The sequence below is a fragment of the Dendropsophus ebraccatus genome, chromosome 3 (assembly GCF_027789765.1).
Source record: "Dendropsophus ebraccatus isolate aDenEbr1 chromosome 3, aDenEbr1.pat, whole genome shotgun sequence".
NCBI classification, from domain to species: Eukaryota; Metazoa; Chordata; class Amphibia; order Anura; family Hylidae; genus Dendropsophus; species Dendropsophus ebraccatus.
Genome location: NC_091456.1, coordinates 46,552,555 through 46,578,025, shown reverse-complemented (window position 1 = coordinate 46,578,025; position 25,471 = coordinate 46,552,555). Strand labels below are relative to the sequence as shown.

The 25,471-nt window shown below is 41.1% G+C and overlaps 1 protein-coding gene and 1 long non-coding RNA gene across 2 annotated transcripts; both read left to right on the top strand.

Moving 5' to 3' along the window:
- The first annotated feature begins 3,944 nt into the window (after positions 1 to 3,944).
- On the top strand, positions 3,945 to 18,378 carry TGM1 (transglutaminase 1). The gene is made up of 14 exons (XM_069961672.1): positions 3,945 to 4,039; positions 8,217 to 8,586; positions 8,803 to 8,991; positions 9,536 to 9,754; positions 9,863 to 9,981; positions 10,923 to 11,205; positions 12,049 to 12,187; positions 12,316 to 12,419; positions 12,523 to 12,611; positions 13,836 to 13,989; positions 14,215 to 14,499; positions 15,708 to 15,868; positions 16,198 to 16,334; positions 17,038 to 18,378. Exons 2-14 carry the CDS (start codon positions 8,226 to 8,228, stop codon positions 17,177 to 17,179), a joined length of 2,382 nt encoding a protein of 793 aa, XP_069817773.1. The 5' UTR covers positions 3,945 to 4,039; positions 8,217 to 8,225; the 3' UTR covers positions 17,180 to 18,378.
- Positions 18,379 to 18,921: 543 nt separating this feature from the next.
- LOC138785586 (uncharacterized) lies at positions 18,922 to 24,700 on the top strand. Its single transcript, XR_011362120.1, has 4 exons — positions 18,922 to 19,043; positions 21,069 to 21,300; positions 24,415 to 24,475; positions 24,566 to 24,700. It is a non-coding gene; the product is annotated as an uncharacterized lncRNA (long non-coding RNA).
- The last annotated feature ends 771 nt before the right edge of the window (positions 24,701 to 25,471 follow it).

Below are 25,471 nucleotides of genomic sequence, written 5' to 3'. Positions count from 1 at the left end.
AGAGCACACATAATATAACACATAATATAACATAACTGAAGATTATGGGGAAGATTTATCAAACAAGGTGTAAAGTGAAACTGGCTCAGTTGCCCCTAGCAACCAATCAGATTCCACCTTTCATTTTCCAAAGAGTCTGTGAGGAATAAAAGGTGGAATCTGATTGGTTGCTAGGGGCAACTGAGCCAGTTTCACTTTACACCATGTTTGATAAATCTCCCCCTATGTTCCTACAATGTTTTTTTCTTGTCCGTTTAGATTTTAAAAAAATGGCATTTGTTATTTTTGCAGTTTGGAACCCCTTCATTACAATGATTGCTGTTGGTACATTATTTTAGTTTAGGGTCCATTTACACAGAAAGAATATCTGACAAAGATTTGAAGCCAAAGCCAGAAACAGACTATAGACAGGGATCAGGTCATAAAGGAAAGACTGAGATTTTTTCTCTTTTCAAATCCATTCCTGGCTTTGGCTTCAAATCTTTGGCAGATAATGTTAGATAATCTTTCTATATAAATGGACCCTTAGGTGGACAAATTGCCCTTTGGGTGTGTCTTTAATCTAAAAATTCATTGAATTTAATAGTAAAGATGGTAAAAGGACAGTGAAAAAATAAACACTGTGTGTGAACAACTAAAAAATAATGTCCACTGTTTGCAAAAGACGTCCGAAAATAATTGACATCATCAAATAATGTCCGTCTTTTAATACACTGTGTGCATTGGGCAGCCGTCGTTCCATTGACTTCAATGCATTGCTCTAATAACGGACGTCATTTTTAAAAGAAAAAGCGCCCGCGTTTTCTCTTTATTATTACTTAGTGGAAAGATAGCCTAGATCTGATGCCATATTGAAAAACATTTCATCCCACCGATGTACAAATGCAGTAGTAGCAGAATTTTTGATTTTAGGGCCATAATATTTGGTAACGTTAAACTTTCCATGAACCTTCATACCTGACCTTTTTCCACTGTGGGTTAATATCTTAAATCATTACATACTTTAAGGAATTCCCCACTCACTCTATGCTGTGCTGGGGGAAGCAATTCACATCCAGACTTCATGTTTACATATTCAGAGTAGAGGTATTCGCTGGTTTTGCTTTCCAAAGCAAGTCCATCTCTGCAATATTCTTTTAGGGTACATGAAATCCATATAGGATTAATGATGAGCGATTTCCAGCCATAGTTTCAATAAGTGAAAGGTTAAATGGTTAAAATCTGTGTACTATGTTACCAATAAATAGGGAAAAAAATAAAAATCAGCATCAAAAGTATAAACAATATAAACCTATGCCACTGATCGAGACTAGAGATGAGCGAACCGGGTTCGGGTTCGAGTCGATCTGAACCCGAACTTCCGGCATTTGATTAGCGGGGGCTGCTGAACTTGGATAAAGGCCTAAGGTTGTCTGGAAAACATGGATACAGCCAATGACTATATCCATGATTTCCACATAGCCTTAGGGCTTTATCCAACTTCAGCAGCCACCGCTAATCAAATGCCGAAAGTTCGGGTTCGGATCGACTCGAGGATGCTCGAGGTTCGCTTATCTCTAATCGAGACCCTCTAGAGTGGTGAGCTGCTGGAAAGAGCGTTTTGTTGTGGAGGACCCCTATAATATTTCATGTGTGACCACCCTCGGGAATTGATTTCTAGCTTCTCTTTCCTAAGAAGGAATTACGTTTTTTGTTCACATCTTTTCTAAGCAGAATACAGCTAGATAAGATAAACCAAGATAATATTGTATTTTTCCATAGAAAGTCATACTGGGAACACTCCATGATATTTCATGCAGTTGCTTCAGTCTACAAATCCTTTTTTCTCTCCATCTTCTCTTTGTACATAATAAATAACAGTATATACCATGGTTATGGTTTAGTTATTATTAGCCATTCTATTCCTATAGATCTACAATACAAATTAAATAACTAATAGGGAATATCGACAGAGATTGTCGTCATGAGTCAACCCCTGTAAATTAAATGTAAAAAACAAAACAAAAACAAAGGAGAACATTTTTTTTTTTAATTATGTCAAATAAAGTCTTGGCCACTAGATGTCTCTCTCCTGTGTAATTTACCTTCCACTGCCTATTGTTATAGGAAATCTGTCTTTAGTATAAGCTAGATCATAGGTAGTTTCAGCATCAGCAGTCTACAGTGTAACCTTTTCTATTCTGTGCTGTTGCTGCTGTTTCTTTAATTTAGTTTCTGCTCACATAGCACCTTGCAGACCCAGTGCATCCTTAACCCCTTCCCCCACTTGCAATCTATAGTACTGTACTGTGTGCTGTGTAAATTATCCCCCAGCACAGTGCCAAACTTTATCACGGCATAGCAGTGTGCAACATGTGCCGTGTCATGCTTTGATTTAATTTGACGGAGAAGTAAGGAAAAGAAAGTTATGGTCCTGTCCCTTGAAATGGAGAAAATGAGAAATAGCTGTGCACCATGAAGGGGACTCTCTGGCCCAGTATCAGCAATTGAAGCACTAAAATCCCCTTGTCACCACTCTGAAGGGTTAATATAACAAAACCATGCAGGTTTAAAGCAAATGTACCACTAGATACAGAACATGGCTATGTGCTTTTTACATCAACATACCGGTGCCGGCGCAGGGATGACAGTGGCGTGGTTCTTTTTTTTAACCGCCACTCGGTTCCCGATGCAAGTCTATTCCCGAGCACCGGCCGGGCATGACGCACTGGAGTTGGTGATGATTTTCCTTCTGTGACGCAACTTTATTGATTATATTGGAGATCGGAGATCATCACACTGGGGGCCGGCTTCATGCCCGGCCAGTGCTCAGGGATAGACTGGCACTGTGCGAGGGAACCAGGTGGGGTTTCAAAAAGAGACTGCACCACCGGCATCCCCGCGCCAGCACTGGTCTGTTATTGTAAAAAGCCCATAATGCCTAGTGGTATTTTCATTTTAAGGGGAAAAAAAACACGAGAGGTATGCTTTAAGTACATTACATATATTATCGGGTTTATATACATATTAGGGATTTCCGTTATGAGCAATTATTTACCAATTATACTTTTGGGAGTGACTCAGGTGCTAGGTAGGAGAGGCACCAGGGAATTATTCCTCACCCTGAGCCACAACAGTGCTAAACATTCAGCCAAAGCCTGGAAAGGATAGGAAACATGACCTGCTAAGAAGGACTCTCACTTCTCCTCTGTTTTGCATCCACTCCTTATTCCTATATATATGTATTTATGATAAAATATCCTAATATTACTAATAACTGATTAAATATAGTTACAGGTAGCTTGGTGGGCTTATAGATAGATGGATAGATAGATAGATAGATAGATAGATAGATAGATAGATAGATAGATAGATAGATAGATAGATAGATAGATGATAGATAGATAGATAGATAGGAGATAGATAGATAGATAGATAGATAGATAGATAGATAGATAGGAGATAGATAGATAGATAGATAGATAGATAGATAGGAGATAGATAGATAGATAGATAGATAGATAGATAGATAGATAGATGATAGATAGATAGATGCATGTACATATAGATAACATAGATGGATGTATGGAAAAGGTGGATTACATATGTCGTGTTATTAGGGAAATATTGCTTACACGGCACAGGTGTATCATAGTTGGATAGAAGCCAGTCATTGATCTGGCATTAGAGGGTATGTTACAATGTTTGATCTGATGTTGCAATAGAACACATTGTCTTTGTACAATCCGGATACCGGCCCATGAGTGTCACACAAGGAGAGGTAGCTGTAGCGCAGTGAGAGGAGGATAAGGTGTGTAGCAGTGTGAGGTGTGGATGAGAGGCCCTCCTATGGGTGTGAGGTGATGAGCACTGACACTGTTACAAGTTGCACATTCCATGGATTCCAGTTGTTTGGCATAGCATGATATGGGAAGGGCTGTCTTATGACGTGTAGTTAATTTTTTTTTTTTTAAGTTCCACCCCTTGATTTATAGACACCCCCCTACAGCATAAACCTCACTGAGAGGATCTGTCATTATACACAGAGCAGCTGTGCAAGGTCAGTACCACTTCATGCTTTAGATAACTATTACCTTATGTGATGTGTTTTATACTTTTGTGTTTAGCTAGGAAGCTGTCGCATATGAGATGCTGATGTATCTGTAGATTGCTAGCTCTTGTGATGACGGTTGTTTGTCCTATTGGTTATTACTACTGCTATCTAGATAGTCCTGTTTTTATGATATCTTTCCTTTCCATGTATATGCACAGTGCTTTGTCTGACTTTTAGAGCACGAAACTTATTGTGCTATATAATAGTAAGCATATCAGTTAGGAAAACTATCAAACAATGCAGCCCCAAAAAGTTACATGTGTGGCGCTGCATCAATAGAGAGAGAACTGTGATTTTACTGTAACTGATGAAGAATAAAGATAATAACGTGGGAAATGTACAGGCAAGGAGACGTCCCTTGATGCTGACAGACCCACAGCTTGCCAAGAAAATAAGGATGTAACAAGATGTAAGATTGAGGTCTACTTTGCCGGTTGTGAATATGTGAACCCCACTTAGTTGATCCAATAGTGTTTCTAGTTTAATGTCAGCAAAAAAATAAAATAAAAATTGGATGGGGTCTGAGTGTTCAGACTTTGTCCACTTCCATGAACAAGCTCTGTATCTATAGTAGTGAGACTGTCCTATGGACTTGTATTATGAAACCATCATGGTTATGTGACACACAGCTGGGAGATAATGTGGTGAGGGTGCAATTCTCCCTCCCTTGTTTTTTTTACATGATTAGAACCAGTTCCTGAGACATGTTTTCTTAACCTGTTTTGGTTTTCTGACTGGAATATTATTAAAAAAAAAAAAATCTACATGACAATGGGAGAAGACATCTTGCCTGAGCTACCTTTAACAGCGTTTAGGGATGTGCTTTACAGCAAGTACCATGGACATAGGCACAACAGCTTGGAGGGGACAGTATTTACTTTAATTTATTTTCACAGGAGTTTTGTATGCACTCTCTGTGACCTATGTAGTGGAAATTGTGGGTATGCCTGTGTGTGGGACTCATAGGGAGCAGAATGAAGGAAAAAAGCAAGTTTATATTTAGGCTTCAATGCCAGAATGAAAACAACAAGATTTTAGGATTATACACAGTAAAATTAGTAATAAAAAAAAAAATTAAAAACATATGTTTAACATAAAAACTCGATTTAAACAACAGGTAATTTTCAAATGACACATTCCATTTAAAGGGACTATGTCAGCAGTTTTGATCCCTGCCAGCACTTTACAGAGGGTGGAAGGAGGTATGTAATCATACCTTAGGCCCCAGTTATGAAAAGCAAACCTGTTTTAATGTCCAATATGGCAAATGCCCAGGAATGAAACCCTTTGCGTTACCTCCCCGGACTCCTCTGGACTCAGCAATTCCCTGGCTCCTCCACTCAGCAGAGTAACAGCTCTATGTTACCTGCTGACAGGCTCCCTTTAACAGACAGCTAGATTAGAGAATGGATGAAAACAGGCAGATGATCATTTTTTAAAGTTTTATGTGTATTTTAGATAAGGCTGAAATCTTGTGTATGCTGTCAGTTATCAGTATATTTTGCAAATCTAACAAAAAGGTATTTCACCATATACTATGATATACTTTAGGGACGACCATTAAGTTAAATAGACCATATGTAGTCTGCAAGTGACTATGTTTTTTTGTGTGGAAGGCAAAGCTTATCAGACTATGCTTTTGATTCCTGCACAAAATCAGTATGCGATTAGGAAATGCATTAAATGAGGTCAGTTACACTCAATGGGCTGCCACAAGTACACCCAAATATATGTTGAAATACCTTTTTGGCAGTATCCTGCATATAAGTGATATAACAGATGGAAAAACTAGATGTGAATGGAATCTATATTGGGAATAAGGCAAAAGCAAAAACAACTCAACGGTAATCATGGTATACTGCTATTTACTATATACAAGGAGGAGACGGAGAACAAAAAGATTTATAGGCTGTAATAACAGGGTGAATAATGAATGACATACTATGGAAAAATACTATGTAATCTTTATATTATCTATCCAGATTCTGCTTGGGAGACATAATCACAGCTTACTTTTCAGAACAGTTTGGAAGTGGGAATTAAACTGTTAAGTCCCAGGAAAGAAGTGGTTAACCACATGAGAAGTATTATGTATTACGGGGACCCTCCTCTGTGGGGGGACAATCATTTCAGCAGCTCCCCTCTGTGGATAATAAAAGTGGCTCATGGTACCATGATAACATATACCACTTTATCATTTTAGCCATTGAACTATTCACAGAATGGAAGTTTGCCTGGGACTTTCTAATATTCCAACATATGCTCCAGCCTATTATGCCAATAATTTATACATAGAACAGACAAGACCAGTTGTACTGGCTGTCATCAAATTGGGTTGGTGAAAAATGGATGGAATGCCGTGTGATATTTTTACAGATATGTCACACCTACCACCATTTTGTTAGGTGAAACTAACTCAAGGGTGTTGTACAATCCATACTAATGGTACATCAAGAGTGTAAGACATGAGTTCTCCACGAGTTGTATATTTGGTTTATCAGGGAGATTATCAGGGAAGGCAACTGCCTGGGATCGAATGTTCTTCCTATGGTTGTTTGGGTTTCTTTTGGGTACTCTAGTTTCTTCACAGATTCCAAAAACATACCGGCCCAGATGGCCCACACTTTCTATGTGCAAACGTAGGGTAGACGGACTTCAAATGTGCCGGATGTATGAATGTGGTGCAGGCTATTTTAAAAATCAGGCGATCTTAATGGCTATCTACTCTAAGTTTAGACCAAATTAATTTGAGCCATTTGGGCACATTTTTGGCACCCACTTTCATGCTTTAGACCATACCCCTTTTGTCCCAATGGAGAAACCCTTTTTCAGACCCAGTTGAACAGTGTCTCGAAAGTGTCTAAATTTCTTGAAGAAAGTTCTATATACCACATAAAGGTCATCACTCTGGCTCAGATTAGTACATCTGGGCCACTGAGGTTACATTGTGAACTCCAATGGGAACGTTATATAATAAAAAAAAAAAAAAAACACAAGTGCATACATTGTCTTCATTATAAGCTACATATATAGTTTTCCTTTATGGCTGTAGTCATTCCAGTACATCATTATGCTTATAGAAAATCATTTTGTTTTTTTACCCTGTCTATATATACAATGACAGGAAGGAAACATCCACAAAAAAAAAAAAAGAAATGAACTCAAACTGAACTCTTCTGCTATTGCTTTTGTTTTCAGAGATGTAATAGATTTTATATGATCAGTATATTCCTAGACCCCAGATTTTCTATAATGTAGGACAGTAAACAGTGATGGCTTCGTTTATATACTGTGTGTATAGCTTGTGTTCAGAAGTCATCTGTATTTTCTTATAACATTTTGCTGAAAGTTTCCTGTGAGTTTCACCAGTACAGAAGTAACAGTACAATGCATTTTTGTGCCTGTCATGGGAAGGACCCTGGTGAGCGGGGAGTGATGTGTTAGCAGGGGATAAGGGAACTTACAAGGAGGGTGTGGTTACTTGTTGGCACATCTTCCGTTTTAATTTCATTTCTTATTTTGGCCGTATAATCAAGCGGGTCAGTACAGAATGCTATGGGTTAAAGACTGATGAGGGAGGAGGATACAAAAGGGGATTTCATGATAACAGCAGAGGGGCCTGCTTATGGGACTGCTACATAGGACTGCTACATAGGACTGCTGGTGCTCGAGACTGCCTCTGCTACATACAGACAAGGCAAGACTGTGTATATATGGTTTCTGGAAATGGAGAACGCTGTTAAAGTCTAAGGATTTTAGTTTAGATACCAGCTTCTTCTACTGGGACAAGTATATATTTAAAGATTTACCTGTAAGAGAATGACTGACTCTATAAATCAGCACTGTCTGTGGTTATTGTAGTGTGTGGAATCCTACAACATGAGGATTTATGAGATAGCTTGTACTGACATGTAGTCGCAGGAGTATGCTTATGACATGACACTTGAGAATGAACTTGCTTTATTCAAGGGGCTGTTCATCAGCATACAGCTGCCAAACATGTATATATGTGTGTATGTGAAATACTCCATATACGTTATATACAGATAGATACAACTCTATAACACTAAGCATATGATAGTGGGATTCTGCATTTTGTAATGTGATTGACTTACTCTTTCAGGTATAAAACATGAAGAAATCCTGGTGGGAAAGATGCTGCTCCTGTTGCTCTAGAGGTGAAGAGGTTGACGACTATGCGAGAAGACCTGGAGGACAAGGATGCAGACCATCAGACAGAACTACAGATGGGGAATACATTGCAGGGGGAGATAGAATTTCAGGGGGTGACAGAATTCCAGGGGGAGACAGAATTCCCGGAGGTGAAAGAATTCCTGGTGGAGAGAGAATACCAGGTGGAGAGAGAATTCCTGGTGGAGACAGAATCCCTGGTGGAGACCGATCTACAGGAGGTGGAAGTACCGGTGGAATTGATAGAGAGGGTAACGTCATATCGGGAAGCGACAATGATAATGTGGGACCAATGCCTACAGGTAAGGATTTAAGGATACGTAACCCCCAACTATTAAACCACTTTAAATGAACTAGTATTTCCTATGGTAATAACCCACCCCTTTCTACCGCTTCTCTTCAGTTTCATTCTTTTAACTCTCCCTTTTATGGACTTTGAATAAAATTAGATTTACACGACTACAAGAATTACACGATTTAAGCTCCTTTTGTAAGCTTTGTCCCTTTCGTTTTTTTAGGTAACCTGCAAGTTCAAAGCGTCGACTTGCTTAAGTCTCGATCTGGGGAAAATCGTCGGTCACATCACACTGATGAGTATGAGTGTGATGAGCTGATCGTAAGGAGAGGCCAACCCTTCCAGATCTGTGTCACCTTCCAAAGACCATTCAACCCCAAGAGTGACCAAGTCTGTATCATTCTGCATCAAGGTGAGCCAGAGACCAATTTCTTTTACGGCAGTCACCATTTTACTTTGCGATATAAAACAAGCTGTTAAATGTCTTGTTTGAGCCTGTCCCCTGTTAAAATGTCCATTATACCCGTATAATATTTTAACAGGGTCAACTGAGTCATGAGGAGTTCACTTGCCTGAATTATTTTATACAGAGGAATCACTAGGTTGTAAATTCCTCCATATGAAATACATATTATCATGGGCTATGATTGGTTCAGGATTCATGATCATTTACTGAGTCACACCACTTCCGCCCAGGTTCGAGGAGCTCTCAGTATGAAGATATGTGGATAATTACAGTTAATGATAATAAACGGCTTGCTCATGACTTACTTATCCTTAAAATCGCTCCCCATTTATAGAAAGAAATGCTGGGCTGTGATGACTTGTCTGAAATTATAACCTCCCGGATTGTTTTGTAGCAACAGTACATCCTACTATATTTTATGAAAATAGAACATGGTACTTTGTGCTCTGCGTTGGGTCATCAATTCACGGTGGTTGTCATTCTTTTTCAGGAAACTCCCAAGCAATCACCATTCCCTTTGTCAAGGAATTTGATGAGGGTGGCTGGGGATGCCAAATGGCCGAAGCTAGCGGGCAAAACGCCATCTTGTGGGTGAACACCTGCGCTCAGGCTCCGGTGGGAAAATACCAGCTCAGTGTTAGGAGTGGAGCAGGAACTTACAATGACTCGAAGCTGAAGGTCTACGTCCTCTTCAATGCTTGGTGTCGACGTGAGTATGCACAAGTTTTATTCATTCTAATGTATTATAATCTCACTATATCTAATTTCCGGAGGTCTTTGTACATATCAATGAGTACGTTTCTTCTTTTGTCTTTAGAGGATGCTGTATTTATGGATAATGAGGCATGGAGGCAAGAATATGTTCTGAATGAAATTGGAAGAATTTATTATGGTACAGAACATCAAATAGGAGAACGTTCCTGGAATTATGGACAGGTAAAAAAAAAATTTGTCAATAGTGACAGTGGAATCTACGGTGTTTAACGGGTGGCGGCCCATCAGTGCTTTATCTCATGATTGTTGGGTGCTGATGGGTTACTATGGCAAACATGGGGCTGGCAAAAGCATAGGTACGTGCACACTACGGAATTCTCGCAGAGAACTCCCCACAGATTCTGATGCTCAACTCCGCACGCTCGCGCTTCACTCTCCGTCCATCCAATAGACTCCATTCTATGATGAGGCGGATTCCGCTGTCCGCCCTAAGAATTCTTTGCGCAGACAGCGGAATGCCCCTGACCATAGAATGGAGCCTATGGGACTAGTGGAAAAAGGGAGCGCGGGAGCTGAGTGATGGAATCTACTGGAAGCTATCCATGAGGATTCCATGGTGTGCATATACCCCAATAGGCTAGGTATTGTACACTTATACTGAATGGCTCATTGTGTACAAAAAACCTAAAAAAATTATTGCACTTTTCTTTTAAATCCCCCCCCACCCCCACCAAAATTCTGAAAAATTACAATGTACCAAGCATCAATAGAAATTACAATATTCATTGGCTTTTGGATTAAGACAACAAAAAACCATGTTTTAATTGTTCCAAAGTATTAAAATTTATATACTAAATATACCCATAGAGTAAAATTAAAGGGGGTTGTGGAGCCGCTGGAAAGTGCCAAGTATAGTACTCAGCTCTCTCTGCTGGCTGCATAGAGAATGAATAGAGCTGCAGGTCACATGCAGTTGATGTAGGGCTGAAAAACACCCGTAAAGACTATGATTACAGTTAATGCATAATTTCCTGCAATAGGGTCCTGCCGAATAACATCTTATGTAAAACAAGCACTTGGAAAGTTTCTACTCTTTATTGGTCACAGGTCTTTTGTCATAAAACAATGCTTATAATTTTAAAAAATATTATTTTAACCTACAGTTTGATAGAGGAGTCCTGGATTCTGTACTATACGTACTGGACCGTGGAGGTCTCTCACCTTCATCAAGAGGCGATCCCATAAATGTTACCAGAGTTATTTCAGCCATGGTGAATTCCATGGATGATAATGGTGTTGTTGCTGGAAGCTGGTCTGGGGATTATGGTGACGGTGTGAACCCTGTTTCTTGGGTGGGCAGTGTGGATATTATGCTCCGATATCACCAGACCGGGAGCCCTGTAAAATACGGCCAGTGCTGGGTCTTTGCTGCTGTCACAACAACAGGTAGGAATGGAGTCTATAATGTTTTACTAATTGGCGCAACATTATTATATCTTGAGAGCAATTCTTTTAGGGTTTTTTAGTGTTACCCCTTCTGAATATTTATGTAGAAACCAGGAGTCCTGACTAAGCGTATTTTCACACTGAGTAAAAGCGGCGGAATTCCACAGAATTTCTCTATGGTAGGGCTGGTGTGCCTCCACTTCCGTCTCTCCACTTGAAAGAATTGACATGTCAATTCTTTGAGCAGAGAGCAACAGAAGCAGAGGTGCGCGAGCCCTTGCATAGAGACACTGTGTGAAACTGAGGCATAGGTGCATGGGCACCTTTAAGGTATGTTCACACTAAGTAAAAGTGGCAGAATTCCGCGGTGGAACTCTCTACCACAGAATTTCGCTGCTTTTACTCAGTGTGAACATACACCTTTGGTTGAAGTTTCTGAGTCTCCACCAACAGATGGCGTTGGTGGGGAGAAGGATTAGACATGTTGAGTTTTGGAAGGGAATTGTTTTGGAAGAGATAAGCTGACCTGTCTGGCTGCAGCCTACGCCCCCCCCCCCCCCCCCCCTCATAGATATAAGGCTGGGTTCACACTGCATATTTCTAGTACATTTAACATATACATTTTATTTGGACGTTTATATGGACTGCAAAAACGCAGTGTGAACCCAGCCAACCCATAAAATCAAGGATAAGTAAATAATATAACGGAAAATATATTTTTGTACATCATTAACTTTTAAAACACTAAAAACCTCCATTGGGTAGCTGCAGTTTATCAAACTGTATCTTGCTCCAAATGTCATGCCCACCAGCAATGCCTCACTTACACACTTTTACTTTCAGTACTCCGCTGCCTTGGAATCCCAGGACGGACTGTTACCAATTTTGCCTCAGCTCATGACACTGATGGAAATCTAACATTTGATGTTTATTTTGATGAAAACATGAAGCCACTGGAGGACAAAAATAGTGATTCTGTCTGGTGAGCCTCAATATATGTATATACTTTACTGTACATGCAAAATTACATTGTATTTCGCCAAACTTTGTAAATAGCAATCCAACTAAACTTTAGGAATACATGTACTAATATATACATGTGTATCTCAGGAATTATCATTGTTGGAATGACTGCTGGATGACCCGTCCTGACCTGCCATCAGGATACAGCGGATGGCAAGCCATTGATGCCACACCTCAGGAGACCAGCAATGGTAATGGACAGTCATATAGCTTTTCTCTTTGATCTATTTACCTGTTTTTACCTACTATTTCCAGCTCCACAATACACCTCACTCACATCACTGTAATTTTCAGGTATATACTGCTGTGGTCCATCGCCTCTCCTCGCCATCAAGAATGGTTTAGTGAATATCAAATATGATACGCCTTTCATTTTTTCAGAGGTAATTTATATATATATACGTAGATATATATGTGACCTGTTATTGATAAATAATCCACTGTGTTCTGTCAGACTAGAAAGAATATAGCAATTCCTGTAGGACATACAGCAGCTAATAAGTACAGGATTTTTAAATAGAAGTAAATGATGTGAGCATGCCATTTACTTATAATGTCCTCCATGCTTCTGCTACTCCTGAGGGTTTGATACAGAGAGGTAGCAGAGCAGGATCACATGTTTTCTATGTGTATGTAGTGTATGGGGGACATCATAGAGGCTAGGCTCCAGCTCCATGAGCTGAGCTAAGTTCAGGTAAAGTTTTATTGTAGGGAGTTGTAGTTTTGCAACAGCTTAAGAGCTGAAGGTTCCTCATCCCGGTTGTAAAAAGACAGCAGTTTAGCTCTGTTCTGCCCACTTAAAGGGGTTATTCAGCGCTACAAAAACATGGCCACTTTTCCCCCTACTGGTGTGGTTTGCAATTAAGCTCCATTTACTTCAATGGAACTGAGTTTCAAAACCCCACCCGAACTGGAGACAACAGTAGGGGGAAAGTGGCCATGTTTTTGTAGCGCTGGATAACCCCTTTAACTGCTAAGTTATACACTCTCAACAGCTGAGAGCCAAGTTCACAGCCTGCCATACACTGTCAATAGCTGTTGTCTGAATGCCTGACTCTATTTCACATGACTCAGCTCCACATACACAGGCACTTTGGCGGCAGCTTATCTTCCTTAAGTACATAAGATTATCCTTATCCTTTTCCCCCAGACATATGCTAACATCCCATTCACGTTAGAAAGCTGGATGGTCCGGCCAAGATAGGAAACTCTAATGTGTACGGCCACCTTCAGGCTATGTTTACTTACCGTCAAAATGAGAGCCGTTTTCTTTGAAGGATCATGATCATTATTTGTGGCTACCATTGACGTTAAATGATGGCCGTCCCAAAAAAAATAATGCCTCTCATTTTAATGGTATGAAAACATGGCCTAACCGTGTAACTGTCCCTGGACTTTTCACAAGGCAATGCTCGCCAGTAAATGAAACAGGGAAGTGAAAATTTGCAAAGAAAAGATCATGTAACTCAAATTCAGTACAAAATCGAGCAAAGTATTTACAAAGTTATATAATATTCTATTGTATTTCAAAACTGGAGTTGTCCTTGAATAGGGGCTTGAATTTGTAGGGCTGAAATAGACTGAGCCGTCTGTTATGTGTGACACAGGTGAACAGCGACAAGGTCTTTTACCAACGACAGCCAAATGGGAAGTTTAAGAAGGTCCATGTGGAGGAACGAGCAGTTGGACATTGTATCAGCACCAAAGCCGTGGGATCTAATGCAAGAGAGGACATCACTTACCTGTACAAACATCCGGAAGGTAACAAGGGGACACCTTTGGCATTGACAGAGGCTCAAATAAGAATAATCATAGTAGATGGGGAAAAAAACTGTTCATATAAAATAAGTTTTGTTGTCTTTTACATTTCTTATTTCACCTGTGTTCATGTTCATAGTGCACGGGGTAACTCTCATAGTATCAACCAGATTGTATATAAGGAAACCCCAGGAGTTTTAATATTGATTCTCTCCTCTGTAACCCTAGGATCTGCAGAGGAGCGTAATGCGGTGCACACAGCTGCACAGTATGGTAATAAACCATTGGCAGAGGTGGAGGCAGAAGATACAGGAGATATCTCACTCAGCGTGGAGTCACAAGATGGTGTATCTATGGGCAGTGACATCGATGTCCGTATCTTATTGAGGAATGGTAGCGGAAGTCGTCGCAGAGTATCTTTATCCATGGCCATTGCTGTTATGTATTACAACGGAGTCTGCAAAGAGTCATTCAAGAACGAAGAGTGTAATGTATCGCTGAGCCCAGGAGAAGGTAAATGAGGGATTTTTTTTCTTTTCAGTTTTTTTTCCACCTTATTCTGTGCAAATGTATATATTAAGGACATATGTATTTGCATTGTACCCTTAATTTACAATATTAATGGTTCCACCATATACATTGTATGCTGAAATCATTGTATCTTGAGACCGTAACTTTATGGAAAACTAATAGGTTTCAAGGTCTTCAAAATGTCAACCTGAGGGAAAAAAAATTAAGATTAAGGAAAAATAACAAGACATGAAAAAAAGTCAGAAATAGCTGCTAAAAGCTATAAATAACATTATACATAGTGGGCAGGTGCTTCTCCCTACAGGTGAAGAGCAGTACAGTACTGTACTATACTATAGGGAGATGCTACTAGACAGCATGTGAATGCAGGTACTTCAGCAATTCAGGGCGTTTTCAGTATAATACCCACTCTGATAGATCAGATTTATCAGACATTCACAAAAGCACATATCAGGACTGTATGTAGCATTATATATTAAAGGGGTAGTCCACCCAAAAAATTTTTCTTTCAAATCAACTGGTGCCATAAAGTGCCAGAGATTTGTAATTCACTTCTATTAAAAAATCTTAAGTCTTCCAGTACTTATTAGCTGCTGTATGTCCAGCAGGAAGTAGTGTTTTCTTTCCTGTCTGACCCAGTGCTCTCTGTTGCCTCCTCTGTCCATGTCAGGAACTGTCCAAAGCAGGAGCAAATCCCCATAGAAAACCCCTCCTGCTCTCCAGACTGGAAATAATACAACTTCCTGTTGGGCATACAGCAGCTGATAAGTACTGGAAGGCTTGAGATTTTTTAATAGAAGTAAATTACAAATCTCTGTCACTTCATGGCAGCAGTTGATCTGAAAGAAAATTTTTTGGGGTGGACTACCCCTTTAAGTCAGGTATCAAGTTTCAATGATCCAGGAAAGACCATTGTATGTTGACTGTAACCTGCGGCCATTGTAATTTGAGGGATCACTGTATTATCTATGTGATGTTAGGGAATATTATATGAAACTTTCACTCACAACCATAAACTATGGAAGTGACTTCACACTGTGTTAGCGCAGTGTGCCCAATGTATATATATATTTTTAGTGGTGGATTGTTGTGGTGACATAAGGAGATTTCTATGACATATTGTAAAGCAATGGGACAATATATTCCTCTTTGTTATTAAGATTTTAAACCCTCCAATTTCTCTTGTGTAGTCAAGGCAGTGGGAATGAGAGTGACTTACAATGAGTATCGTGTCCAACTGGTGGATCAGTCAGCCATGATGTTAACAGTGTCTGGAATTGTGCAAGAAACTGGACAAAAACTAGCCACACAGCACACGTTCAGGATACGGACTCCAGATCTTATTATCAAGGTATAAAATCTTCAATATGTTTGTAATAAAAATCTATGTGTAACTATAACATTGAACTAAATGGATCTACTATGTAAGAGAAAGGAAGTGGCAACTGCTCTGGAATCAATGATATGATGGTCAGGATACTTATAGTAGTAGGTTGGAGAAAGACTCTGCAAGGTGGAGATGGAGAGGTGCAGATCAGAATACCGGAGGGAGGAATAAATCAATCTATACGCACCATTTATGTTACATTGGATATGTCCTATGTACAAATAGAAGATTGCAAAGATAATCCATGTCCACAGTACTGTCCTGAAACTCATACAATGATATCACTGTTACAGGTCCGTGGTGAAGCGGTTGTTGGTCAACAGATTGAGGCAGATATCATATTCCAGAACCCTCTCCAAACTACTTTGCACAATGGCTGCTTCCATGTGGAAGGTCCTGGCCTCCAAAGGCCAAAGGTCGTACAAGTTGGGTAAGTACATTTTTCCAAATTTTTTTGTTGAAAAGTTTTGTCCATGGTATTAGATGAGATACAGTGTGATGGCCCTGGTGGTATTTATTGCAAGATGACCGAAGATAATCCTGTTACAAGTCAATGAGGGTTTGGAAATATAATGTCCTGCAGGCCCACATAGAAATTATATAAAGATCCATGGGAAACAATAGAACAAGGAAAGTTTGGCTGCCAGTGGATATGCCATTGGCTGCTCCTAACTACACCTCTTAAAGTGACTGTACCACCAGGCCAGGCCCAGGCTGAAGCACTGGAGGTGGGCTGACCCACCCTCAGTGGGAGGAAACCCTAGCCCCTCCATGATAGGGTTCCATTGATTCTAATGGAGTCACGTCATGGAGGGGCTGGGGTTTCTTCCCACTAACGGTGGGTCGACCCGCCTCCAGTACTTCAGCCTGAGCCTGGTGGTACAGTCACTTTAAGATACATCTTGGCTGTATTTAATCTATATCACAATAAATGTCGTTTTCCAATTGGGACGTTTCCTAAACATCCCAATTATGTTCCTATTTTTCCACATAAAAGGCCCCGGCACTTAGTTTTACCGATAAACTTGCTCATTTCTAAACCTGTCCTTTCTCCGATTTGAGACGAATATCCTGTGATATCTTGAACACCATCTCTGTTGTCTCATACAATATATGGTTTCTTTCGTCTACAGAGATGTTGGGCCATTGCAGACTATTTGTATCACAGAACGATTTACACCTCGACGTCCTGGCCAGCGTCAGCTCATGGCAAGCTTTGAGAGCAGTGAGATGAGTCTGGTCCATGGAGTCACTGAAATCATGGTACGAGGATGAGCTGCTTGTGCGCCGGATCCCGTTTCCCTCAGAGCCAACCTGTATTAATTGTTCAGTATTATTTGATCCAATGGGAGCAGAATATCGTCCTCTAAATGCAAAAATACTGAACCTTCCTGTTTTCCCGAATCCTCTCACGTATACCAGGATATCCAAAAGGACTAATGTGACATTTTACAGATGTGACCACTTTGTGACTGTGAACACCTGCCAATAGCTTATAAGAAAAACTGTAAGCAATTTCTTCAATCTGATTTATTAAGCAATATGATGCCTTACATATTGGCGTAAAGTCTATACTGTAACCTTTTCTACTCATTTTTTTATTTTTTTTTGAAAAATGTTTCACTTTAAGTATGTGGTATTCACAAACATGTGACATGTAGGACACAAATAACCGTCACAATTCACATTTGTATGTAAGACAACCTATTATTGTATGTTTCTTACATATTGGGGTAATATAGAAAAAAAAAACCCTTTAAATGGAAATCCAGAAAAAGGTATGATAGAATATGCAATATCCTACAACTGTGAGCCTAAACCCGTCATTCTGATATCTGTACATATCTGTAGCAAGGGGCTAAGACTATGATCACTTTACATACTCCCCTGCCCCCATCCTGCATTAAAACCCCTTTTCTCCTACCTGACCGAGATGCTGGTTACTTTACTTTTTGTAATATGAAGGTAATAATGTTATGACTATGATTAATTTATCCTTCCGGAAGGTACAGGTGTAGCAGAGCTGTACTGGACAGCCGGGATTGTCTCGCACTACGTGGCTTTGCATCATGATAACTCTTTTTAAAAAGTAGTGTGGGGTAGGTTTATCTGCAGTCCTGATTTTTAGGCTATGTTCACACTATTTTAAAACAACGGCCGTTGCTATGAAATACGGCCGTTGTTTTTACATGGCATGGACATACACTGTAATTGCACAATGATGTGAGCAGAAAATACCTGGTCATCATTGTATGCCATCTAACGGAGTTCTCCTGCTACATGTATGTGCAATATACTTGTCTTAATAGTGTGTACCACGTTGCTGTGCTTTACCCCTCTGTATCTGTTTATGTGACTGATATGTGACTGCATAGACAGACTGTGATAAGAAAAAGCACTGGATTTAGCTGTGCACTTTTATTTGTTAAATATATATTTTATTGTTTCAATAAATATTTTATAATAATCTCTAAGTGTTTTGCATGGTTTGTTTTGTGGTTTAATACTGGAAAGTTAGATAAAATTTGGGTTTAACCCTATGCGAAATGAATGATGTACATAGGGCAAATGGATTGCAGTAACCTACATAATAGGGTACAGAATTATGCAGGAAAATTAGGCTTTTTCACACAGCTTGTTCTATGATGAGAGATATAGGGGGAGATTTATCAAACATGGGGGGAGATTTATCAAACATGGTGTAAAGTGAAACTGGCTCAGTTGCCCCTAGCAACCAATCAGATTCCACCTTTCATTTTCCAAAGAGTCTGTGAGGAATGAAAAGTGGAATCTGATTGGTTGCTAGGGGCAACTGAGCCAGTTTCACTTTACACCATGTTTGATAAATCTCCATGGTGTAAAGTGAAACTGACTTAGTTGCCCCTAGCAACCAATCAGATTCCACCTTTCATTCCTCACAGACTGTTTGGGAAATGAAAGGTAGAATCTGATTGGTTGCTAGGGGCAACTGAGCCAGTTTCACTTTACACCATGTTTGATAAATCTCCCCCATAGGTTTTACCTAGTGACCTCTACTGCCAAGTTCAACAGCTCCCAGTGTGCAGCATCTCCCAGACTTCTATTATTTTACTTCAGATTTATTTCCTCTCCCAGTGCGAGCTGTTACACATACACAACAGTAAGTATTTGTCTTGCCTGGGCCCATGCATACCAGGGTGGAGGCTGGGGGGAGGTTGAAATACAAAATAGAACAAAAGGTTCCCTTAAAGGTAAGTGTCATAAAAAACTGTAAGACAAGCTATAAAAACAGAAGTGGTCAGCAACAAACAATGCAACATATCCTGGTAGAGATCAGATTAAAGTGAAACTAACAGCAGGTTAAAAGACTGTGAGGGTACTATAACACCATGCGATTATCATCTGTAGCTGGCCAATTGCGGCTGATTATCGTTTAGTTTAATACCAAAACCCACACCCAAATCGAGGACAAGAGTGTTGCTGTTTCCACAAGAACGTGCCCATGTTTTTCTGACTGCGGCTAGACAGTCGTGTGACTAAAACCCACTCTAAAACCTCTTAGAAGTCCCTGAAATAGGCAGAACAGGCATATTTCCCACAATTGGCTTTTTGGAGCCACAACCAGGCTGAGTTTACCTTGGGATTTTAACAATGAAACCTTGGATTACAAGTAACTTGCTTTAAAGCGACTGTACCAGTGTATCAGATAGACTCGCTTTAAGTTTTGCCCATGGATAGAATGGCGCCGACATGGGGAAGCTGGTGCCAGGGGTGAAGCACTGAAGGCGGGCCAGCCCGCCACCCAGTGGGAGGAGACCCTTGCTCCTCTATGATGGGGCTCAAATGATTCTAATGGAACCGCGTCATAGAGGGGAGGTTGTTTCCTCCCACTGGGGAAGGCCGGCGCTGTACACGGGAACCAGGCTGAGGTTTTAAAAAAAAGACTGCGGCACAGGATTCCCTGCACAGCGCCGTTCTATCCATGGGCAAACTTAAAGAAAATGTACCAAATGGTACATTCCCTTTAAGAGCGTTTTGCAAGACAAGCCAACAATTACATTTGTTTTTAACTTGGTAAACAAGCACGATTTTTTTAAAGCGACTCTGTACCCACAATATGATCCCCCAAACCACTTGTACCTTTGGATAGCTGCTTTTAATCCAAGATCTGTCCTGGGGTCCGTTCGGCAGGTGATGCAGTTATTGTCCTAAAAAACAACTTTTAAACTGGCAGCCCTGTGTCAAATTGTCCTGGCCTACAATATCTGTGCCCTAACTTTGCACCACCCCTCCGTCCCTCCTCCCCACTCTCTTCATCATTAGGAATGCCACTAGAACATTTTCTCCTGTCTGAACATTGCACAGGTGCCTTAACGATCCAGCCCAGGTGCTGGGCTGACACAGGTGGGGAATAGGAGACAATCTGCCTGGAGCATTTCTAATGATGTAGAGGCTGGGGAGGAGGGACAGAGAGGTTGTACACAATCTAGGCCACGGCCGTTGGGCACGGGGCTGAAAGTTTAAAAGCTGTTATTTAGGACAATAACTGCATCACCTGCCGAACGGACCGCAGGACAGATCTTAGATTAAAAGCAGCTATCTGAAGGTACAAGCGGTTTCGGGGGTCAGATTGTGGGTACAGAGTCGCTTTAATACAAGCCCCTGTGTCGTCCCTGCCCCCCCCATCCTGATACTGTACTGGGTAGAAATCCTTTCATTTTAACCCACTACTACCTGCTACTTTCTTGCTTTGATGTACAAGTGATTTGAATTAGAAGCACATTCCTATGAAGCTGGAAGGGGAAGAAGGCTAAAGTAATAGGCCAGGTGTTTTAGTGTTGTGCAAAAACATTCTCACAGCTCTTAATACAACCGACTGAGCAGAGGTTGTGGCTGCTGGTTATCCAGGGGGATGCTGAAACTCATCTTCTAGAGAGGAGACTGGCTGCTTTTGCTAGGCAAAGTCTGCTGTAGTGCACACAACCTTCCCCACCTGCCCTTGTGCTGCTGTGATGGACAAGAACACTTGTAGTGGGCAATAAGTGTTCTTTTTCAGTGTCAGGAGAGGCAGGGCAGGCCATACAGTTCAGCAGACTTTGCTGAGTAGTTATATCCAGTGACTCACAGGTGACATCTTCTCTGCTTGAAGTCATGAACCTTTCCTTTTCCTCTTTGTCTATCCCAGACTAACATGAAGATTTCTTGCATCTATGACCCAGATGTGACGACTCTTATTGTTCGCCATCCTCCTGCACAAACCTTCCTTTCTTCTGCCCCCTTAGCAGTACCATCCTGTTGCTACATCTGTAATAGTCAGATCTATGTGATTTACTCTTATGATTTCTTCAGAAAGTTGAAGCCACTGACGTCTCACACTGATGATGAAATCTGTGTGGGAGACTGCTTACATCACTGAGGTTAGTCACTTTACATTACTTTGATTTTATATGATTGTCGCCAGGGATTGGTGTAACCTTCCCTTTATGTTATTCCTAATTAGTTTTATGTTTTGTTACTTGAGTCACCATGCTAAAGTGCTATGTTAACAGTCAGCTCACATAAGTGTCAAATAAGAAGCTCCTATACAAACAATAAGATTACTCAAGGCTAGACAGGTTGTTACCTGGATACTGCAACAACAAACCTTACCCCTCAATAAGACATCGTGCATGTCTCAATCTGCAGAAATTCCATATCTAAGGGCATTAATATTCACAGGTGTGCAACATCACATCATGGCACAAATCTGTGCTCTGTCGTCAGATTGTCGTCATGATTTCTCAGCAAATATGTGCAGATAGCTAATGGTGCAGAAATGGGGGCATAGTTCTGGCTACGTCATTAGGAAAAATCAGCAATAAATCTGGCCATTACATTAAGACATCACCAATTGCTCCAGATTTATAGTCCGCACTGCACTGCAGGTCAATTTCGGCTACAGATTTTGTTCCGCATCATGGTTGCAATTTTTTAATCACATCCACTTTGCCGCTACTGTAGTTGCTGAGGATTTTCTATATGGAAGTTTTATGTGAAAGGCCTGGTCCAACTATTAGTCAATTGTTTAATATCCCTTTAAGGGTGCGTTCACACGTACAGTATCTGCAGCAGATTTGATGGCGCAGATTTGATGCTGTGTTCAGTTATTTAGTTACATTGATATCTGCAGCATCAAATCTGCTGCGGATCCTGTACGTGTGAATGCACCCTAAGGGTAGCTTCACACGTACCGACTCGCAGCGTTATTAACGGCTAGGTTAGGTCCTGTCAGAACACTGTCACTACATACATGCAGTTATCTAAACGATCGCTGCGTGTATGTAATTCTGCCGGCCGCTTAACCCCTTCTGATGCCGCCTGCCTCCCGCTCCGCTCTGTATACACACCGTCCACCAGTGGCATAGCTACCATAGAGGCAGGGTAGGCAATTGCTATGGGGCCCTTGAAGGAGGGGGGCCTGGGAGAAAAGGTAAGAGCATGTGTCCTTCTGCTTAACCCCTTATGTACTGCACTGTGTAAGTGACCCAATGTTTACTTACATGCTGCAACACAAAAAAAAGTGGTAACAAACAGAACACAGAGATCTCTGCTTTACTGCACTGATAACCTCTGACCTCTGTTCTCCAGTTGTGCAATCAAGTAGGAAAGGAAAATGTGCAGAGGTCAGGGGTTATCAGTGCACCAGCAGTAACGCAGATGTCTTCTGAACTTTGGGTCACTTACACGCTATAGTACATAAGGGGTTAAGCAGAAGGTAGTCTGCTCCTGCACCTATGTATTTAACCACAAGGGCTCCTAACAGCCCTTATAGGTAAAAACAGTGGACTGTCATAGCAAGCAGCCATTGTCTCTCTACTCTGCCAGTCACTCTTGTGGCTGCAGCCAGGATTCTGTCTCTAATCACAAGAGATTTAAGTTTTTGGCCACATCACAGAGCCTAAATTTTTTGCTATGGGGCCCTGTGAATCCTAGCTACGCCCCTGCTGGCCACATTCCCCTGTGATTGATCCCGAGCAGGTGTAGAGTTGTTCCACAATGCCTTAGCCAGGCGCAGAGCCAGATGGCTTTATTAAGAGACATACTCTTAGTAAACCCGGCCCGGAAAAAGGAGTACACCTGCCTTGATAAATCTATTCTAAACTACTGTATATATCAGTCTTTCTACTGTTTTACAGCAGAGTGGTGGTCGGTAACCTAGACAACAAGCTGTCACCAATTAGAGGGAAAGAGCAGCATAGCAGGAGAAGGAGGCAATTTGCTAAATGAATGTATTTATCTTGGTGGGAACTAAGTACATATACATCTATATATCTGTAGTAATTGGATACCACTAGGGACAGCAGACAGTAGATTTACATGTTTTCCGTTTTCTACCTTTTGCCATGTGAACAATCTTGCAGTTAAACATATTCTGTAAGCATTAAAACTACTGAGAATGGTGGAAATCTCAGAGCTGTATCATTTGGGCCTATATGCTATAGGTCATGTTCACACGCTGGAAGAGATTGGCCGTTCCGTGACCAGGCTGTGTCACGGAATGACCGGTCGCTGCAAAGATCATCCCGGTGGTTCTTTCCGGCCGCAGTGTTCTGATGCGGGCGCATCAGCGCGCGCCCACATCAGAACTTCCCATAGTGCACAATGTGAACTGTGTGAACTGACTGAACTGACAGAGGCCATAGGCTGTATCCCAGTGTTTCACGCAGTCCTCAGGCTGTATCCACTCTCTCCACGGTGCGGGCAGACAGCGGGAATTAGAAGCTGAGAGTTCAGGTTCATACGAACCCGAACCTCGGCCGGTTCGCTCATCCCTATTGAGAACACAGAAAGGCTATGTTCTCACACTGTTGAAATTGAGCGGATGGCCGTCATTTAATGGCAAATATCAGACGTTGTTTTAAAATAACAGTAATTATTTGCCATTAAATGGCAGCCATCCACTCAATTTCAACAGTGTTTGAACATAGCCTTTCTGGTTTTGGTTGCAAAATACTGACCAAAATTACTGCGTGTGAACATAGCCTTAAAAATTATACAATAATGATTAAAACATAAATTTTTATTCTATTTAAACCAGAGAATGAACTGCTGGCAGGTCTCTAGACAGGAGAGTTACCCCTAGAACACAGCTTCAACTATATCTGAGTGTTTCTTTCAGACATAAACTGCCTACAGAGGACTGATTTGCAATCAGAGACACTGGCTGACAGCTGAGCGTGCAGGAGGCCGGGCATAATTGAGTATTCATGAAGAGGAGGTAGGGAGACAGAGTGGAGAGGTGTGCCAGAGTGTGGCACAAACAACTACTCTTTGGCTGTTAAGTATAGTAGAAGATATGAAATTGTGCATAATCCACTGCACAGAAAAAGCAAAAAGCACCGAGCTAACTAGGGGACTGCCAACTACAGCACAATGTCAGCACCTTAGATAGGGCCCAGGAGCTGACAGATTGTCTTTAATACTTGTATAAAACTTTTCAATTTCTTTTACAAATAGGTTAAATTGTAACTAATTGTGGTCTTTTCCGCTAGGTCAACCAGATTGTTAGTGGAACATGTATATGATAACAGCGCCACCACTTGGCTACTAATGGTAAATGATTTGCCTTGTGAACAGTTTTTCTAATAATTAAGTTGGTCCTAAAGTTCATGTTTTCAGAGAAGACATTCAATGTTTCCCCAGGACACCTCAACAATCAGCTGAATTAGGGGGCCCTTTACTGTGAATACAGACACAATGGCTCCTCTGTATGTGCATTAGTGACTGGTACTGCAGCTCAGTCCTATTCCAGCATGAGCACTGTGGCCCCCTACTGATTGGTAATACTCATCATTTTACCTTAATTTATATAATTTAACATTCTTGTAAAGTAAGAAAAATTGATGGAAGGTACTGGAGAAATACACTAAGTACAAGGGGTGCTGAGGTGAAAAAATATCAGTGGGGTACTCTGGGTTGGAGGTTTTTTTTCACTATGGCTGGAGAGGGAGAGGATGAAAACAACAACGTCCACTTACCTCCCTGGTTCCAGCACTGGTACCGCATCGCGCTGCTATGGGCCCCTAGCTGCTTCCTGGTCTATGACACGGCTTGAGACGTTATGATTCAAGCACGCTCAGCCATTCAGTGGCTGTAGCGGGGTCCGTTGAATGGCTGAGCAGGCTTGAAATCTCACGTCCAGGAAGTGGCTGGTGGACTGGAGACTGAAGCAGTGCGATGCAGGACCCAATGCTGGAACCGGGGAGGTAAGTGGACGTTGTTGCTTTCATCCACCCCCTCTCCAGCCAAAGTAAAAAAAACTCTCCTGCCCACAGTACCCCTTTAATGTGTCTAGTAATTGGTGTGTTTTCATTTCTCTTAATGTTACCAATATGATCTTAAATTCTCTTGAAGAAGTCCCTAACGGGAAAGAAATGCATTGGGATTTACAGTGATATAACAGCCACTGTGTACTATAGGGTTTAATAAGGGACCCTTAGGGTGCGTTCACACAGAGAGATTTGAAAAGAGGAGAAATCCCAGTCTTTCCTTTATGACATGTTCTCTGTTTATAGTCTGTTCCTGGCTTTGGCTTCAAACATCTGTCAG

What these genes read in the sequence shown, in the direction of transcription:
- TGM1 (XM_069961672.1), top strand. Translation starts at nt 8,226, where the DNA reads ATGAAGAAATCCTGGTGGGAAAGATGCTGCTCCTGTTGCTCTAGAGGT. An exon ending in AAAAATAGTGATTCTGTCTG is followed by an intron (nt 12,188 to 12,315) that starts GTGAGCCTCAAT and finishes TGTGTATCTCAG; the next exon opens with GAATTATCATTGTTGGAATG. An exon ending in ACCTCAGGAGACCAGCAATG is followed by an intron (nt 12,420 to 12,522) that starts GTAATGGACAGT and finishes TGTAATTTTCAG; the next exon opens with GTATATACTGCTGTGGTCCA.